The sequence below is a fragment of the Haliaeetus leucocephalus genome, unplaced genomic scaffold, assembly GCF_000737465.1.
Source record: "Haliaeetus leucocephalus isolate CR32 unplaced genomic scaffold, Haliaeetus_leucocephalus-4.0 Scaffold517, whole genome shotgun sequence".
Taxonomy (NCBI): domain Eukaryota; kingdom Metazoa; phylum Chordata; class Aves; order Accipitriformes; family Accipitridae; genus Haliaeetus; species Haliaeetus leucocephalus.
Genome location: NW_010972953.1, coordinates 5567247 through 5586042, shown reverse-complemented (window position 1 = coordinate 5586042; position 18796 = coordinate 5567247). Strand labels below are relative to the sequence as shown.

Below are 18796 nucleotides of genomic sequence, written 5' to 3'. Positions count from 1 at the left end.
TTTCATCTCATGACCTGTCCCGATGACTTTAAAATCAGTATTGCTGAATCAGTGGCTTGGATTACAGAAATTGGAGATCTTCAATAGCATCTGAGAGCTTTCCAGGTCTGCACAAAGTCACTGAGAAGCAGATCAAAGTAGGAACAGTAGCTCGAGCAAGGTTCACAGACGGAAACATACCCAATGAAGTCATGACCGTTAAAAATGCTAATCCAGAGAGGGGGATGTCACTTGTACCGAACCAGGTGTTGAAGACTTCTGGGCTTGTAACACAGTCTTCAGCAGAGGACACCCAGATCATTCCTCACTTCGGTTTTCAAAGCCAGCGGTCCCCAAAGTGGGGTGTGCAAGACAATCCATCAGGATGCTAGAAGGAAATATTTATTTTCATTTTATTTATATATTGTCATTCAGAGATGGTATATTCTCAACAGCAAATGACTTCTTTACAATACATTGGAATGAGACGGGGAGCAACCATGAAAATCTCTCCTACCACATGGAGATTTGCTGCTTATCTCATGGCAAAGGGCTTAAAAGACCTGTCGAACTCAAAGGAGTTTTATTTGACAAAAAGACAAGCATTGCAAACTTGCTGATGACCAGCTGCTGTCAGTAGTATGCTACCTAGCAGATATTGTCCAAAAAATAAACACACTTAAGTTGCCCCTTCGAGGTGAATGGGCCATTTGAACGACGAGTGAGGAAGTAACTGCTTTTTGAAAGAAACGCATGCTATGGAGAGAGCATTTGCTAAAAACCCCAAAATGCAACATCTTCCAGTCAGTTTGCGAGCACAACTGGCTGACACCAGGGAAGATGGACATTTAACAGCCAAGAAAAACCTTTGCCTAAGCAGCGGGTGGATTGAAAAACAAGTATTGTGGTTTAATAAACGCAGCCAACGATGCACTTCTTCCATTTGCATCTACACATCTGTGTCAGGAATTTTTTTTCAGCAGTGAGAGTCATTAAAACCAAGTATCAGAATAAACTGGACTTAGAACCACCCCTTCGGATGGATTTATCACAATGTGCTAAACCAAGATTTTCAAAACTAATGAGGCGTAGGCAATCACAGAGCCCTCACTATAAAATATTGTTATTATTAATAGTATTTTTTTAGCAAGAGAAAAAGGGGGGTTGTACCATTAATAGAGTAAAATTTAAAAAATGTTTTCAAATATTGTTCATCTTTATCACCTACTTTTTTAATTTCTACTGTTTGTGTATGTCTTACAGGGTTCCTAATTAGTACAGGAGAACATACATATGATTTATAAATAAATAAGTACACATATTTGGGGGGGGGATATGCTCAAAAATTGTTTACTGATAGGAGCGTGCCATCAAAAAAATCTCTTAAATAGCAGACAGCAATGGTAAGATGGACCTTCCCTTCCCCTGCAAGACCCTCAGCCACAGTCCAGCTATTGCACTGATTGTCACAGAATCATTGAATCTGAATAGGTTGGAAAGACCTTTAAGATCGAGTCCAGCTGTAAGCCTAACACTGCCAAGTCCACCACTAAACCATGTCCCTAAGTGCCACATCCACACATCTTTGAAATACCTCCAGGGATGGTGACTCAACTGCTTCCCTGGGCAGCCTGTTCCAATGCTTGACAACCCTTTCGGTGGAGAAATTTTTCCTAACATCCAATGTAAACCGCCCCTGGCGCAACTTGAGGCCATTTCCTCTGGTCCTATCGCTTGTTACTTGGGAAAAGAGACCGACCCCCACCTCACTACACCCTCCGTTCAGGTAGTTGTAGAGAGTGATAAGGTCTCCCCTCAGCCTCCTTTTGTCCAGGCTGAACAACCCCAGTTCCCTCAGCTGCTCCTGACAGGACTTGTTCTCTAGACCCTTCATCAGCTTCATTGCTCTTCTTTGGACACGCTCCAGCTCTGTAGAGCCTTCCTACCCCCAAGCAGATCAACTCTCCTGCACAACTTGGTGTCATCTGCAAACTGACTGAGGGTGCACTCGATCCCCTTGTTCAGTTCACTGATAAAGATATTAAACAGAACTGGCCCCAATACTGAGCCCTGGGAAACACCACTTTTGACCGGCTGCCAACTGGATTTAACTCCATTCTCCACCACTCTTTGGGCTCGGCCATCCAGACAGTTTTTTACCCAGCGAAGAGCTCGCCTGTCCAAGCCATGAGCAGCCAGTTTCTCCAGGAGAATACTGTAGGAAACCACGTCAAGGACTTTACTAAAGTCTAGGTAGACAATATCCACAGCCTTTCCCTCATCCACTAAGCAGGTCACCTTGTCATAGAAGGAGATCAGGTTGGTCAAGCAGGACCTGCCTTTCACAAACCCATGCTGACTGGGCCTGATCACCTGATTGTCCTGTATGCACCACGTGATGGCACTCAACATGATCTGCTTCATAACCTTCCCCGGCACCGAGGTCAGGCTGAGAAGCCTGTAGTTCCCCGGATCCTCCTTCCAACCCTTCTTGTAGGTGGGTGTCACATTTGCTAACCTCCAGTCAACTGGGACCTCCCCATTTAGCCAGGACTGCTGATAAATGATGGAGAGTGGATCGGTGAGCTCTTCTGCCAGCTCCCTTGGTACCCTTGGGTGGATCCCATCTGGCCCCAGAGACCTCTGTGTGTGTGTCTAAGTGGTGTAGCAGGTCACTAACCAATTCCCCTTGGATTATGGAGGCTTCATTCTGCTCCCTGTCCCTGTTTTCCAGTTCAGGGGGCTGGGTACCCTGAGAACAACTGGTCTTACTATTAAAGACTGAGGCAAAGAAGGCATTAAGTACCTCAGCCTTTTCCTCATCCTTGGTCACTATGTTTCCCCCTGTATCCAGTGAAGGATGGAGATTCTCCTTAGCCCGCCTTTTTTTGTTAATGTATTTACAGAAACACTTTTTATTGTCTTTTACCACAGTAGTGAGATTAAGTTCTAGCTGGGCTTTGTCCCTTCTAATTTTCTCCCGATAACCTCACGACATCTTTGTAGTCCTCCTGAGTTGCCTGCTCCTTCTTCTAAAGATCATAATCTCTCTTTTTTTTTCCCTTGAGTTCCAGCCAAAGCTCTCTGTTCAGCCAGGCCGGTTTTCCTCCCCACCAGCTCGTCTTTTGACACATAAGGAAGGCCTGCTCCTGCATCTTGATGTCCAGCCTTTATGGACTCCTTTGCCCTGGGACTCTGTCAACCAGTCTCCTAAACAAGCCGAAGTCTGCCCTCCAGAAGTCCAAGGTAGCAGTTCCGCTGACTCCCCTTCTTAATTCTCCAAGAATCAAAAACTCTATCATTTCATGATCACTATGCCCGAGACGGCCTCCGACCATCATATCACCCACAAGTCCTCTGTTCGCAAACAACAGGTCCAGCTGGGCCCCTTCACTAGTTGGCTCACTCACCAATGGTGTCAGGAAGGTCTCTTCCACACATTCCAGGAACCTCTTTGACTGTTTCCTCTCTGCTGTATTGTATTTCCAGCAGACATCTGGTAAGGTGAAGTCCCCCATGAGAACGAGGGCTAACGATCATAAGACTTCTCCTAGCTGCTTATGGAATATTTCATCTGTCTCTTCATCCTGGTTGGGTGGTCTATAACAGACTCCCACTATGATATCTGCCTTATTGGCCTTTCCCCCAATTCTTACCCATAAACACTCAACCCTTTCATCACCGTCATCAAGCTCTAGATAGTCAAAACAGTCTCAGCTGCTGGTGCTGGAAGGGGCCTCTCCAACAACCCCAGTCACACAAACCTGCTCATTTCTGCATGCCCGTGGGCAGATTACTTCATTAAACATGAGCCTGATCTAGGAGCCACTCCTCTGAGTGAGCATACGAGCTGGGAAGCTCTTCGGGGCCAGCTCTGCCTCCTTTCCCAGCAAACCTCCACAAGGCAAGAGACCATCCCAGGACATCCCTCGATGCGCCGGGTCTGCTTCATGTCACCCCATGCAAAGGTCCTTTGGAGCACGTGGCATTAGTTCAGCACAGAGGGACACACGGGCGCGCTCCATAGTTCTGTGCGTGTCCAGCATATTTATACATATAAATAAATACCAGCATATTTACCCACCAGTCGGTACCGCATCCATCTGCATCCTTGCAATGAATGGTACAACTGCCGTTTCGGGTCATTTACAGCGAGTATCTGATCTCAACTTGTGAAATAAGCCAGCTAATGAAGTCTTCTCCAGACATCCATTAAGAGTCTATAATGCTAATTTTATGTAAAAATCTAGTAAGTTTCCTCATTGAATTAACATTACAGACATGTAGCGGACTTTTACACCCACTCTGGTGGCAGCAAGAGCACTCCAGGCATCTCCCCGGGGAGCAGTGCACTGGGAGAGCAAAGCAAGGCAAGGCTGAGCATGGCTGCCTGCTCCCCAGCTTCTGTCCCCTCTCCCCCAGGTGACAGGGGACACCTGCCCTCCAGTTTGGCAGATCTGCACATCCCATCACACCGTAAAACACATGGGACAGCTGCTTTGCAGCAGGCTGATTTATAAAGCAGCATTCACAAGCCACCAGTGCCCTTGGAAGATGAAAGCAGGAAATGCCCCGTGCCTCAGTTTCCCCTTTGTAAAAGGAGGATAAAACTCAGTTATTTATGATGACAAGGTTATACTCGTCATTAACCTTGTATCTCCCTGGGGCATCCACAAAGATTATGGTACGGTAAAGCAACACCAACACAACACCAACGCAACAAAGCCAGGCTGGTTTGCTGCTGAACGCATTTTTGGCTCCAGCTGGCCAGTCCTGTGCTTACGGGGGATAAATCCTGGGTGCTGCAGCCAGTCCTGTCTCCCCTCGCAGAGGAGAAGGAGCCAAGTGAGCACGGCAGAGGCCGTAGTGCTGCCAAGGCGGTGGGGACAGAGCAGGACAAGGCCAACTGCGGGGCCGGCGTGGTCCCCAGGGCGGCAGCACTCACCCAGGCAGAGTTGGACTGGTTGAGCTGGTTGAGCATGACGATGGAGGTGCAGCCGTAGTCGTACACCAACCGCCAGAAGTCGGTGGTGGTGTTCTGCAGCGGGTGCAGGGTGACGATGAAGGCAGCGCTCTTGGTGTAGCTCTGCAGAGAGGGAAGACAAGCGTCATTAAGGACATGGTGGCGGCGCTGAAGCCACTGCTGTCACACCCTGAAAAACCAAAGCAACCAGAAGGTGAGTGCCACCAAAGCCATCTTATCCAGAGCTGGCGCCCCTGGCACGGCCTCGGTCCCTCCATGCACTGGTGCTGGGGACATGCTATAAAAACAGGTCTCAGTGATCCCTGCCCTTGGTGGGGATGAAAGCACCCGCTTTCTGCTCTCAGCTCTCGCAGGGAAGGGTGTTTCACAAAAATAACTGGGGAAAACAGTCACCTTTGAGCCAAGAACAAGCAGAAGCTGTGCCTGCCAGATGGTCCCAGCCCTCAGCTCTGCACCCCAGTCCTGAGCAAAAGCGTCACCCACAGCATCACCCCCACAGTACCCCAACACCTCTGGGCACTGAGAGCAGCAGAGAGGCATCGGGCTCAATGGTCTTTAGGGGCAGGAAAGGAAACCCAAATGAAAGGCCCCTAGAGACTGCAAGAAGGAGGGGGGAAAAAAATTGGTTGTACTTCTCATTCACTCTTCAAACAAGATTTGTCCCCTTGGTCATCCTGATGCCAGCTTGCCAAGGGAAGGGGAGCCCATGGCCGGGCTCGGCACTGCATTAATCAGACTTTTAAATCAACACACTTTAGCTCAAGCCTCCTCAGATACATGAACAGAGCAGAAGATGTTCTTTGCCCACGAATTAGCACAGCTCTCCACTAACGGGGAGTCCTCTGGCTGCTGCAAAACCTCCTCATTTAGCTCATGGCAAAGCTTTTATTGAACCTTTCCCCTGTCCTGTCCATGGGGTGGCAGTGAGATCCCCAGCTCTCAGTGAGACCTTTCTGCCCTCGAGGAGGGCGACGACAGCAACAAGGTGAGGGAGATTTCATCAGGTGTTGACCAGGCTTGCCTTGGCACCCACAATCCTTTGGCACCGGTGTAAATGACGGCAGCCGGCACAGAGCAGAGCGCGGCTCTGCCAGCCTGCTGCCAGCACCAGCACAGAGCTCAGCGCCGGTGATGGGCAGCACAGACCAATCTAATCTGACAGATGGACAGACTGAACTGAGCAAACCACTTTGGCACTTAAAGAAAATGAGACTTTTTTTTTTTTTCCCCAAATAGGGAAATGGGTTTTATCCCTTCAGCGAGAATTTCATCCAAAGGGCTTTTTCTATCTATAAAAAAAATTTTATTCTCTGACCCTGTAGCAGAGATTAAGGGAGGCTCAGTGATGTATAAAAATTAAATGGATATGCAAACACCAAACAAGCTGAAAACAAAGCTCCCATCCCACAGTAGCCAAAGCCTGCAGCCCAATGGGTGCTGCTCTCCAGCCACCAGCAGGCACCTCCACTTTACAGACTGCTTTTTGCTGTGAGAGCAGGTATCAGGGAGATGAGATCTGCACAAAGATGCGCTGTGATAAATCACCCGTGGGGTGAAAAATGCAGGGCTCAGCCTGCTGCCAGTGCTCAGCTGTGACCAGGAGGGTTCGGGGAAGGTGCCTGGGGTGCAGCAGGGCTCAGCACTGCCCGTGCAAAGCACCCTAGCTCGTTTCAGGTAGAAGAAAGTGGTTTTGGTGATAAATGACCCAATCACTCGGTGCGGGCTTGGAGCCTGTGCATTCCTCTCTGCTCTGCTTTACGGTCATTAGCAGGTAAGAAATAGCTTTGCTGTTATGGGTGTCCTTTCTGACTGCACTGGGGGGATGCACGGCAGCTCTGGGAGCAGTTCAGAGCCCCCTGAATTCCACCAGAAGGATGGGCAGGAGGATGCACAGCAGGGGCTCAATGCTACCAACCAACCCTTCCCAGAGCTTCCTCTCCCTCCTGTGCTCCATTTTGCTAGGAAATAAAGGAAGATCCTTTGTGTGCAGCTTGCAAGAGCAGGCAAAAAGCTCTTTCAAGACAAGCAAGATGCGGCTACACAAAAGAAGGGGTGAAAGACCCTGCTACGCTGGTGCCAGCCCTTCCTCCCCCCACACACAACTGCCACGTGCGTTCATGCCCTTGTGCAAAATGAGGCCATAAATTCAAACGGAGCGAGGTTTTGCCTTTAAAAGCTGCCCGAGACAACCTGAACCGGCCCCCTCCCTCCCCGCAGCACGCTCACATCAGTTAAGGCCGCGTTGATGTAGTTGTTGCTGTCTCCGTCCACGGAGATGAGGAAGGGAAGGCATCGGTCGGGCGGCAGGACGTCCATGCTGCGGTTCCTCTCCCGGTTGCGGGGCAGGAGGGCGATGCTGCACTCCTCCACGTCCAGGTGGGGAGTCACGGAGTTCAGGGTCTGCAAGTACACGTGCTCCCTTTAGCTCCTTTCCTGCCTACACCGGCGCCAAAACCCCTGGCTACTGCTCGTCAGAGCCTGCTGGTCCCCAGGAGGGTGAGGAGCAATGGGGTGTTGCAGGGAGGGGACGCAGAGGTTTTGGGGCCACTCACCTGGAACTCCTCCCGCAGCTGCGAGGAGTTGCTCTGCGGCTCTATCCTCACCATCTCCTTGTAGGTGGGCTTGAACTCACTGGCAGGGATGCTGGTCTCCCCACACAGGCAGGCTTCCAGGATGGCGTCATGGATGAAGACGTACTGCTCCTTTCGGGGGGGAGGAAAGGGGAAAGGGCTGAGCCTCTGCAACCTGCTGGCGACAGCAGCCCCACGTGTCCCCAGCTGTCCCCAATGCCCACTCACCTCCGTTTGTATCATGTTGATCCTCCGCGAGCACAGGGTCTTCACACAGTTGTAGATGTCCACAACGCCCTCGCACTCAGCCATGTCCAACATAACGTCCAGGACGATGTAGCAGCCAGTTCTCCCCGTGCCCGCACTGGGGATGGAGGAAGAAAACACAGCAAACACATTCCCAGTCTGCACAGCATCCACATGCAGCCCGAGACGCCAGCAGGCACAGAGCAAGGGCTGTGTGGGTGAGGGCTTGACATACGGTCCCTGCCCGTGAATGTGGGGGCAGCCGGGGTCCAGGCAGGGCTGCCAGGACCTTGCACACCTCAATAACCACAGCCCAGTTTTGCCTTAAACCACCCACCCTACCACCCACCCAAACACACCACTGCAGCAGCCTGGGGGCTGTGTGATGGTCAGGCTGCAGGTGGGAGGGTGGGCACCCATCTCTAAGGTTCATTTTTACTTTAAGATAGCAAAACACATGCTTTTTGCAACAAAACGGGCAGCTAAACCATCTGAGTGCAGACAGTCCTCTGGGATCCCATCCCAAAAGGGCAGAGAAGGATGCTCAGCACCAAGCCCTGAGAGCGCAGGGAGGTACCCCTGACACAGAGTGGGTCTGAGTTCCCCCAGGGGAGACCCTTGGGTCAAGGCTCAGCCCAGCAGGATGCCTGGAACCAGACGCCCCAGCAGCGGTGATATCCCAAATCCTGGCATGGTTGGACTCACAGCCAAAGATCTACTGATGCTGCGACCCCTCCGCGACACGTCGGGAACAGAACCGCTTCCCCCTGCTCCTTTCCTACAAAGTCTTTTCCAGTGAAATACTAATTTCTGGGGCTGATGAATCACTCGCCGTCATTATCAGTGATTACAGGCTACGGGTACTAATCACACTCACTGTTGCCAGTGAATGAATACTGATGAGGCAATTGACAGGAAGAAATCAAATACAAAAAAATCCCTCCTACTCATCAGCTCCTCCTTGTTTGCCCAGCACTCTGGGCCATTAACCCATCCTGTGGGGATGCCTGCTCAGGGGACAGAAAGCCACCACTCCTGCTGAGATATGCCACCAGTCTCATCCCTGTGGGGACAGCACTGTGGGTACCCTGGGAATGGGGCTGTCCTGTTCGGGCCCCCCACCCAAACCCTCTCCCTTAGGGCCAGACCCAACATCGTGACATTGCCGTTGGCAGCAGTTGAGCTGCCCGTCCCCCCATGCCACCCTCGCCCAGAGGGACAGAGCTGTGTCATCAATAACGGCTGCTGGGGCAGCCCCCAAAATGTGTTGCTCCCTCCTGTCCCCCTGGACCACCTGCAGCCCCCCCATCCCTGCTGCCACCAGCTCAGTGGTGACATTGTACAGCTGGATGCCATCGTAGAGAGACATTCAACCCCACGCCATCAGCCCCAGTGCCTTCCCCGCCTCAGCCATTCCTCGTTACAAACCCAATTTATACGCTGAGTATTTTAGCATCATTCGGAGCTTTTAGCATCATTCAGAGCCAGAGGCTGAGCACCCGCCTAAGACACAGCGTGCTGCCTCCCGGGGCCATCCATACCCCCCAAACCCCATCCCGGAGGGGGATGCTCCCCCCACAGCCGGCTCTGCCCCACAGCCACACATGTACCTGCAGTGGATGACGATGGGGCCAGCATCGGGCGGTGTGGATGCCTTCACCCTGCGGATGAAGGCCAGCAGCCCTGTGGCGTGGTAGGGGACGCCGTGCTCGGGCCACGACGTGAAATGGAACTGCTTCACCTCATGACGGGCTGAGTAGCCCCGCTGCAAGGGAAGAGCAAGATGGAGCGAGGCTGCATGGGGAGGGCAAAGCCACCCAAATACCTAATTTTATTGGGATCCATGATTTTTGCCAGCTCAGCATCCAGCCAGATGGACCACACAGCAGTTGGCCGCTTCGACAGCCCCACAGCTCCCTCCTCCACAGCTGCAAGAGGGTGAAAAACCAGCCGAGGAGGAAGAGAACGTGGCAGCAGCAGCCATGGGTCATGAGCATCTTTGCTACCTGCCCTATAACTAAACAGTAATTTCACATTCCTGTAGATTAAGGGGTAAATCGCACCGGCTCCATCCCCAGGTACCATGCTGGAGAGTAATGGCCACATAACCTGCGCTTCAGCCCGGAGGAGAAAAAGCATCCTTCACCTCTGTCGCAATTACACGGTGCTTGCACGGAAATTAAATACTCGCTCACTGCCGAAACCAAAGCAGGGCTGAGCCGCTCGCCCCAGCGGAGGGCACAGAGCTGGGGAAAAGGCAAAGGAAGAAGCTACCAGCATCCCCAGGATTCAGAAGTTGCACCTCAACTGGAGGTGAAAGCCCCATGTTGGGGTAAATAAATAGGCTATTGATAAATGCCAATCTAGTGATGGTTAGAGATGCCCAAGGTGGTCGGTTCTCTCCCTGTGAGGGCAGGGTCGGGGAGGTCGCAGCTGGCAAGAGCAGGACCATACCCTCTCGAGAGCGAAGGTGCGGACAGCATACTCTGCCAACGTCTCCGACTTCACCAGGGTGATCTTGATGTCCCCATACATCTCGGAGTCATCTGGCCAGTATTTGGAGCATTTCACCTGGAAGGAGAGGATGGGATGGGGTTTTGGCTCTGCGGAGGAGGCTTCTGGCAGAGCCAGAGCACAGAGGAAGAGGGACGGGATGGGGTCCTTACCCGGCCCACCTCCACCAGTTTGGTTATCATCACGATGCTGGAACAGTGCTCCTGCCACACCATGCGCCAGAAGTCATACACCATCTCCTGCTTGGGCCCTGCGGGATGGAGGAAAGGCCACTGAGGATGGACGGACAGCACCAGTGGAACCGAGCCATGGCAGCACCGCGATGCCACTGCGTTTCCCTTCCTACCTCTGTGGCACTAACACCCCCACAGCATTTTAAGCACCCTTTTCCCCCAGGAACGTGCGGTGCCATGGGGCAGCAGGAGGGGTGGGAGCTGATCCACATTGCTACCACCTCATTTGTCCCCAGATTGGCCCAATTCCCTCCCCTTCTTGCCCACGCAAGGATAAATCCTACCGGGGATGAAACCTGGCTACTAAATCTGGAGCTGCTGAGCCACTGGCCGAGAGGGCAGGGAAAGGAGGCGACTCACCTTGTGTGGCTATGAAGTGGTTGGACCTGTGGTAGCCCTGCAAAGGAAGCAGAGATGTCAGTCCCAAGTGAGGGGGACACATTGGGGCACAGCCCCGTAAAACATTTCCCAGTCACCCAAGTGGTGGCAACTGTCCAGGTCCACTGGGCCAGGTCCTGGTCACCGGTGTGGTGCTACCCACTGCTGCAGGAGGAGGTTCAGGAGCCACCCTGCACCCAGTGCACCCTGTCCTGGGGGGGTGCATGTCCCACATCCCACAGAAAGCTCATGTAACCCCCAACGCTTATGCCTGTTCTGCATCAAAATCCCCAGCAGCACCCCACAGGCATCCTGGGGTCCAACAGCTCGACCCCAGCTCCAGCTGCCACCACCAGCATCGCTGTCGAGCATGGAAACCCTGCTGCGAGAGTGCTTTTAATGATATCCCATCCCACAGCAGCCACATGATGTGGGTGATGGCCCTGCTCCCTTCCTTCATCCCAGCACCTTACTAGGGCCATTCCCAACTCTTAACAGGGACGTGCCAGCCCAAAGAGCATGTCCCAGCGAGGCCACTGCCAAAGGGACCAGGGACCCAGTGTCCCACCCCTTAGCCATGGGTCCAGCAGAGTTCAACCACGTCACATGCATGGAGGTGATGGCAGCTTCTCCATCCACCATAGGTCCTTTCACGGGGGATTTTTGTGGGTTGAATTAAACCCCTCCTCCAAGCACACGGGCCCTGGTCCCCATCACCCTGGGGAGGACGTGCCACGGAGACCTCACTTTCCCCTTCCCTGGACCGTATCCAAGTTTATCCACACATTTTCCCAGCCTGCCTCTCCCAAACACTATTTAATGCCACGCTGCCCAGTACGATGCCTGGGACAAGATGGGAGCAGAGAGAAGGGAGGAGAGAGGAACCATCTACTTACTTCTCGGTTAATCCGAATCTTAATGATCCCGTTGGGACACAGGTTTGAGAGAAAAAGATCAGAGACAGAGACATTAGTGAGGCACAGCTCAAGAGACAGGTTAGAGCACCAGCCCCAGAGAGGGTCATGGAGAGCCACAGGGGAGAAAAGACACATGGGGACAGGGGACAGGCATGTGGATGCTGCTCAGGCACAGGGAACCCATCACGGTGTCATCAGGCCACCGTTGACAGGCGATGTCCTCTGGGCAGGAGGGAAGAGTGGGATTTGCTGCTGCTTCCAGGAGATGCTCGAGCCCTGTACCCAACAGAGCCTTCCTGCACCTCCCCTGCTCTCGGCATCGCTGGAGGTAATCAGGGGAACCATCACTCCTGGGGGACATCACTCTCCGAGGACACCAGGGCTGAGCTCTGCCCAGACCCACATGCACTGCCAGTATCAGGGGGTATCCCAGTGTGAGCCTCCAGCTGGTCCCTTGGCCCCCTCAACCTCTGCATGCTCTACTCAGGGAGGAGGGAGATCCATGGCCACGAGAGCAGGCAAGGGGAGAAGAAAGGATGGAAAAGGGGAGGAGAGAGGGAATGAGAAAAGAAGGACAGAGCGGAGCAGAGAAGGGAGAGACACAGCAAGCAGAAATTGCTGATGAGCATAAATAAATCAGGCAGGCTCTTCATGGCGTGTCTCAGGGATGCACGGATCAGCCCATCCTGGGCTGTCTAAGCTCCTCCAAGCGCTGCTGGACAGACCCTGACAGTCCACAGGATGCTCCTGTTCCAGCCCAGACCCCCCACGGAGACAGGCACCGTCCCCACTTACATCGATGTAGTTGGCGTTGATGTAATCTGAGTTGGGATCACCCAGCAGCGGGTGCAGCTTCACTCGGTGACGGTCATCTGGAGAGCAAGTGGAGAAGGGACTATCAGGGCCTGGGGTGGGTAAGCACGGGGATGGTGCATCACCCAACAGGTCCCAGGGCTCCCAGGCACCCTTTGCAATCATTTTGCACTGGGAATCTGCAAAATGCAGGCAGGTGGGACATATTCAGGAGCAATAAATATAAGCTGGTGGAGGTCTTTCCAAAGATGGTGGTTTAGACCAGCAGGGATGCAGGCGAGCAGCTTTCAGCATGGCATCCCCCTGAACTGTACCCAGTCCTGCCAAAGACAGAGGGCACCTACCCTCCAGCACCCTGCTGCCCACCCTGGAAGGGCACCAGGATGGCCAGAGCCCAGAGAGGTGAGTGGAAAGCTCTGTCCAACCTTTGGTGTCCACCTGGGGCCCCAGATAATGCTGGAGTAGAAGGGATGAAGCTGCGCACAAAGGACGTGGAAGGCGGAGAGCACCAGAGCTCCTGAAGCACCAGGCTTGGTGTCTCCATCCCTGCAGGAACGTCAGAGGAGATGCAGCAGGGAGCAAGGTGGCCATGCCACGCTGACTGGAGGGAGCTGGTGAGGAGCATCCTGTCTCTGGTGGGGTCAAGCCCTTCCCCAATCTTCTGTCCTAAAAACTCATTATTTAACCCCTTTGTCTCATCCTGCATGTCCACATGAGAAGCTCCCTAGGGAAGGGCTGCATTTTCTCATAGGTCCATTCAAGAAAACACACTCCAGGTTATCCGGGGCCTTCCAGCACCACCCTGAATATCATGGTGATGTTATCACCCCAAGATGCCCCATCCTCAAGAGTTATCCAGCTCCTCCAGCACTCTCCAGCACCAGTTCTGGTGTCTGATGTCCAACAGGAGCTCTCAGGATGGGACCCCCACACTGAGCAAGGGCCTTTCTTCTGCCCTTGACCAACCAAACCCCATCAGTTTATTCCTTGCCATGGACCGCACACCTACCAAAAAAAGCCCCCAAAGCCCTTTAGAAGGTTTTTCAAGCTGTTCTGGGTGTCTAAGCCTTTGCTAAAGGCACTTACATGTTGACACGTGATCCTGTCTCCCTTTGGTCTTGTCTTTCTTCTTCGAAGCATCCCAGCCTTCAAAGAAACTCTGTAAGGGAAGGATGGCCATCACGACCCGAGGGCAGGTCTGTGGGGTCCCCCCCAGCCCCACAACCTCACTAGGGAGCAGGGCAGGCAGGTTGGTCCCTCCACCCCAACACCTGGGTCTTGCAGCCCCAGCTCCATCTCCATAGCACGCTCTGCCAGCTACACACTTCTGTTTCATCCACAAAATGCCCCATTTTCCAGCAAATTATAGACTGCCTGGTTTTTTTCCAGGGTTGGTTGTGGGGTTTTTTTTCTAAAACTCCCTAGTCCCTTTCTCTCCCCAGCACAGAATAGGTTTGTGTGTAATAACAGTAACATTCATAGATTGGCGTAAGAGGAGGAAAGTGGAAGGAAATTACATGTTTTCTCCCCTCCCATAATATCTGAGTGCTTTCAAATGACTAGTTCCAAGAACATACAGCAGCTTTTCAAGGAGCACTAATGATTATAGCAAGCCCTGGTTTGTCCAATACATGAAAGGGGGGGGGGGGACCACTCCCGCACTTGAAACAACTAAGCATTAAACAGTAATTTCACTGGGAAATTTCAATCACCAGACCTGTGGGACACCAAGTCGTTGGGAAATTAACCCCACTGGGTGCACTGCAGCAGAGGCGTGCGGAATAGTGCGCTCCGTTACAAACACTCCAGCCCAACGAGGTGGGATGGGCATGATGCGGCCAACGACCCTTGGGGGGGGACTTCCCTCCCCTTGGGATCACCCTTTCCAGCATCCTCTCCCTTGGGTTCCACGGTCTTGGGAACTGCCAGATTGCAGAGGATTTGCTTGTCCATGCTTATCACAGGACAAGCACGTTGGAGAGCAGAACACGACAGCATCGTGCCCAGGAGGACCTGAGAAAGGGAGAAGCATTCCCAGCCCCTGCGGGAAAGGTGGGAGGACGCACTGCGGACAAGGGAGGTGCAGGCTGGCGGGCAGAGCTGGTCTGGCTCATCTCAGGGAGCTGTTCAAGATGACGATTAAATCCTGAGCTGTCGGGACCAGAGGTTTGATCCAGACCCAGGGACGCCCCTCCTGCTGTCCAGAGCACTGCAGGTTCAGGTCTGGAGCATCTTCTCCTTGCACACGGGTCCTACCCATGCCACCTCGTCCATCCTACCTCCTGTCCTCCCTGCGACGCCAGCACAAGCCACTCTCACCTCGTACTCCTGCTTGAAGCCGTAGCCTTCTGCCGTCTTCATCTGGTTGATATGCTGGAGGAGATCCGCCACCCGCACGGCAGGATGGAGCTGCCCGGTGTGATACGGGGACCCTTTGCGGCCGCACTGGCGGCGGGGGGAGCCCCCCAGCAGGCTGCTGGACTCATTGACCACGCTGCTGCGCTGGTCGCCTGCAGAAGGGGAGGGAGAACCAGGGCTGTCAGGGGAGCAAAGCCTTGGACCGCATCCCCATCACCTCCTCGCACCCACGGAGGGATGAGAGGGCACCTGGAAACATCCGCGGGAGATGCTGTTGCTGCAGCCGGTCTCTCTCTGGGGACCACAAGCAGTCCAGACCCACCCTGCGCTCTCTGCAGCTCTTCCTACACCGCAAAGCTGAAAATGCCCACTGCAGCCTTTTAGGACCACAGCAGATCTCTTGGAAATCAGTGCGCAAGATCTCAAGGGGGTTAATGAGCTTATTTCCCATCGATTGGAGCAATTAACTCCCATGCAGACAAGTAAGAGCTACGTGCCCAAATATTCACACAAAGTCCTGACTCAAAAAAATCACATTGCCAAAGTCTCCAGCCCAGCTTAACAGTTAATTTCCCTCGCTGCTAGATACCGGCGCCTTATTCCTAGCAATGACACAAATGGAGCTTGCTGCTGTTTAATGGGGGAGTTTATGCAGTATTTACCTGGTTTATGCCTTTGCTGTGTAATTACCAGCAGAGCCAGACTAAGACCTTGCCTGCATTTGTCAGGGCAAGGTCCCACACCGGGTCCTGAAATCTGGGTTTGCACAAAACCCAATGCTCTCTGCTACTGCCAAGAGATGTGGCAGGCACGGATCCTGCAGCAGCAGGCACGGATCCTGCAGCACCCTGGAACGCCGTCTACACACTGCTGGGAAGCAGCTTTGCAAGACAGTGCATCCTGGACGCGGTTTCCCCTAACAACACTTCTAAAAACCACCCTTGCCATCTCGCTCACAAAGCTCCCAGGCTTGTTTTTGTGGTCTGCTCGAATGCAAGGAGCAGCCCCTCACCCCCCCTGCCTGCACTTCCCGGCTGCCGCGGGTGCAGCGTGGGTGCAATATGTGTGCAACACGGGTGCAGCACATGCAGAGAGAGGGTCTCCATCGGGCATTGCAGCCCCCAAGGAGACGATGCTCCAACCTTTTTGCAACCAGAACAATCTCCCTTTCAGGCTGCCAACATGTGGTTGAACCAATGGGACAACACAGGAGGGCCACATTACACCCTATGGCACAGCTGACAGGCGTGCCGGCCACTGGGTTTAATGAGAAATTAATTGCAGGCGTTTGCGAGGTGCCAACAGCTCCGCACAGCCACACGCTGAGGACCTGCTCGGCTTCCTGTGAGAAGGATTAATGACTTTTTTTTAAATGCAAAGGAAACTGAGGTATGGTGGGGAACAGCCCCCAGCCAGTCATGGAGCAGCCTGTTCATCTACCTTCGTTAATTAATGATGCTTGTAGGCAGGGGGTGGCCACAGCTGTCCCCAGCTGTGCCAGACAGCCCGAGCTCCTCACATCTCCTCCTCCACCCTCCACCAAGCAGAGGAATGAGGAGCAGCCAGCAGCAGAGCAAGCAAGCAGGTGGGAGCAGGATCCGGCCCCACAGCCCCCTTCTCTAAAGAAACCAAGGACCAGCAGCCCCAGCTTAGCCCACGCAGAGACCCACCAGCCTTTGAGCTTTGCGAGGACAGTAACCGAAAAATAATACACCTAGCTAGATGTATTAAGAGGAGGGAAAGTTTGCCCTCTGGGGTTCTATTATCCATGAGACAATGCCAGGAAGCGTATTAATCCCGCAGCCGGTGGAGAAGAGCCGTGTGTAAGCAGCATCTTGAAGTTACTGTAACAGATGTTATTAGCATATGGTTGAAACTGGGGCATCTAACGAGTTATTTTACAACTAAATCAGCACGGAGATGCATACTCCAGTGGGTGTTAAATTATCAGTCTCCCTCTGATGTGAACGCAGTGGCTCTTTAACCCTTCGAAGCCCAGGGCAATGCAGAACACCGCGGAGCAGAGCCATGCCGGGTGTGCTGGGTGAAGGCTGGTGAAAAGCTTTCAACGTCAGCGTAAGGGAAGAGTTGGGGTTCACACAGCTTCGGGGGGCTGCAGCCAGTGTGTGAGCCCACAAATGGCCTCAACCCTCCCAGCCACAAGCTCAGATCTCTGCTTCGAGAGGTTTTGATGCAGAGACCCAGCTCAAGCCACCCACAAGTGTTTTTCCTTCAGCAAAGCCTGGATGATAATAAAAGCTACTACAGACACCAATTAGATCGATGCCCTTGGAGGTTTACACAGGACAAGGAAAAGCCTGCAACGTGCTACGCACATTGGGCTAAAATAGATGCAATACCCGCTGCTGAGCCTTAGATAAATATTTCAGCTGTTTCCAGGATATTTAGGGATTATCGGGGACCCTTGCTGCAGCTGGACTGGAGTGGGGAGGATGCTGCGGTTCCCCATCCTTACCTCGGTTGCCGTAGTTGTGGGTGTCCATGAAGGAGAGCCCCAGGCGCTCGTCCTCCTGCAGCGTGCTCTGGTCGGTGAAGCTCCTGTCGATGGCACTCATCATGTGAGTCTTCTCATGACGGTAGTTAATGGTCGCTTTGGTCATGTTGACAGGTTTTCTGCAGGGGGAGGCAAAGGGGAGGAGGGGGAAGAAGTGCACACAAGCAGGGCTGACCCAACGGTGCCGTAAGATTCCCCCAAAGCTACCGGGCTCGGATTATTTCAGGGAGCAGGACAGATATTTCCACCAGCGGTCAGCACACTTTGCTCTCCTCGTGCTCCAAGCCAGTCACAGCCCCACAAGGATCATCCCTCGCTGGCTGCAGCAACTCCAGCTGCTCATCCTCAATGTCCCCTCCTCTCCCCTCCTCTAAATGCCCAATGGCTGGAACAGCCGGGAGCACTCCTTGCGCAAGTGAAGGCTTTCCCCAGCCAGCTGGCATTGCACAGGAGAGCCCCAGCTCTCCCCCAGCCCTGTTTCTCCAGGCGTTACCCACCCATCACCCCACACCACTCCACTGCGACATGGACCATCCAACACACCAAGTGCATCACTGTGCTGCAAGAAGTAGAAGGAGGACAAGGACCTGTTGGAGTGGGTCCAGAGGAGACCACAAAAATGATCAGAGGGCTGGAGCACTTCTCCTGTGAGAAAAGGCTGAGAGAGTTGGGCTTGTTCAGTCTGGAGAAGAGAAGGCTCCAGGGAGACCTTATTGCTGCTTTTCAGTACTTAAAGGGGATTTATACAACAGATGGAGATACTCTTTCATAGGCCCTGTAGCTATAGGGCAAGGGGTAATGGTTTAAAACTAGAGGAGGGGAGATTTAGACTAGATATAGGGAAGAAATTTTTTACGACAAGGGTGGTGAGACACTGGAACAGGTTGCCCAGAGAGGTGCTAGATTCCCCATCCCTGGAAATGTTCAAGGTCAGACTGGACGGGGCTCTGAGCAACTGATCTAGTTGGAGATGTCCCTGCTCATCGCAGGGGGGTTGGACTAGATGACCTTTAAAGGTCCCTTCCAACCCAAAACATTCTATGATTCTAAAACCACCCCAAGGGGCCAAATCCATCCCAAGGGATGGGCTGGACCCCCTGACTGCACGTGTGCTCAGCACCCACTGGGGAAGCTTTTTCTACCCCCATGCAAGGTCCCCATTAGGCACCTAACAAAGATGCTGGGAAAGTCCAGGAGCTCTCACTGGAACAGAACCTCACACCCCAGATTTGAGACATTTAGACAAAAAAACCTGATTGAGTGGTTTTGAGCAGCAGTGTCAAGGCTCC

The 18796-nt window shown here is 53.1% G+C and overlaps 1 protein-coding gene across 1 annotated transcript in view; it reads right to left on the bottom strand.

Annotated features, from left to right (window-relative positions):
• Positions 1-18796, bottom strand: part of PTPRU (protein tyrosine phosphatase, receptor type, U) — a 57094-nt gene that overhangs the window by 13294 nt on the left and 25004 nt on the right. Inside the window, exons 14-25 of the mRNA XM_010576235.1 lie at positions 17469-17626; positions 14954-15144; positions 13721-13793; positions 12617-12693; positions 10887-10923; positions 10446-10543; positions 10234-10350; positions 9390-9544; positions 7762-7897; positions 7516-7665; positions 7190-7363; positions 4925-5065 (exon numbers count right to left, since the gene is read on the bottom strand). Coding sequence (XP_010574537.1) covers positions 4925-5065; positions 7190-7363; positions 7516-7665; positions 7762-7897; positions 9390-9544; positions 10234-10350; positions 10446-10543; positions 10887-10923; positions 12617-12693; positions 13721-13793; positions 14954-15144; positions 17469-17626 — 1507 coding nt within the window. The remainder of the gene's footprint in view (positions 1-4924; positions 5066-7189; positions 7364-7515; positions 7666-7761; positions 7898-9389; positions 9545-10233; positions 10351-10445; positions 10544-10886; positions 10924-12616; positions 12694-13720; positions 13794-14953; positions 15145-17468; positions 17627-18796) is intronic.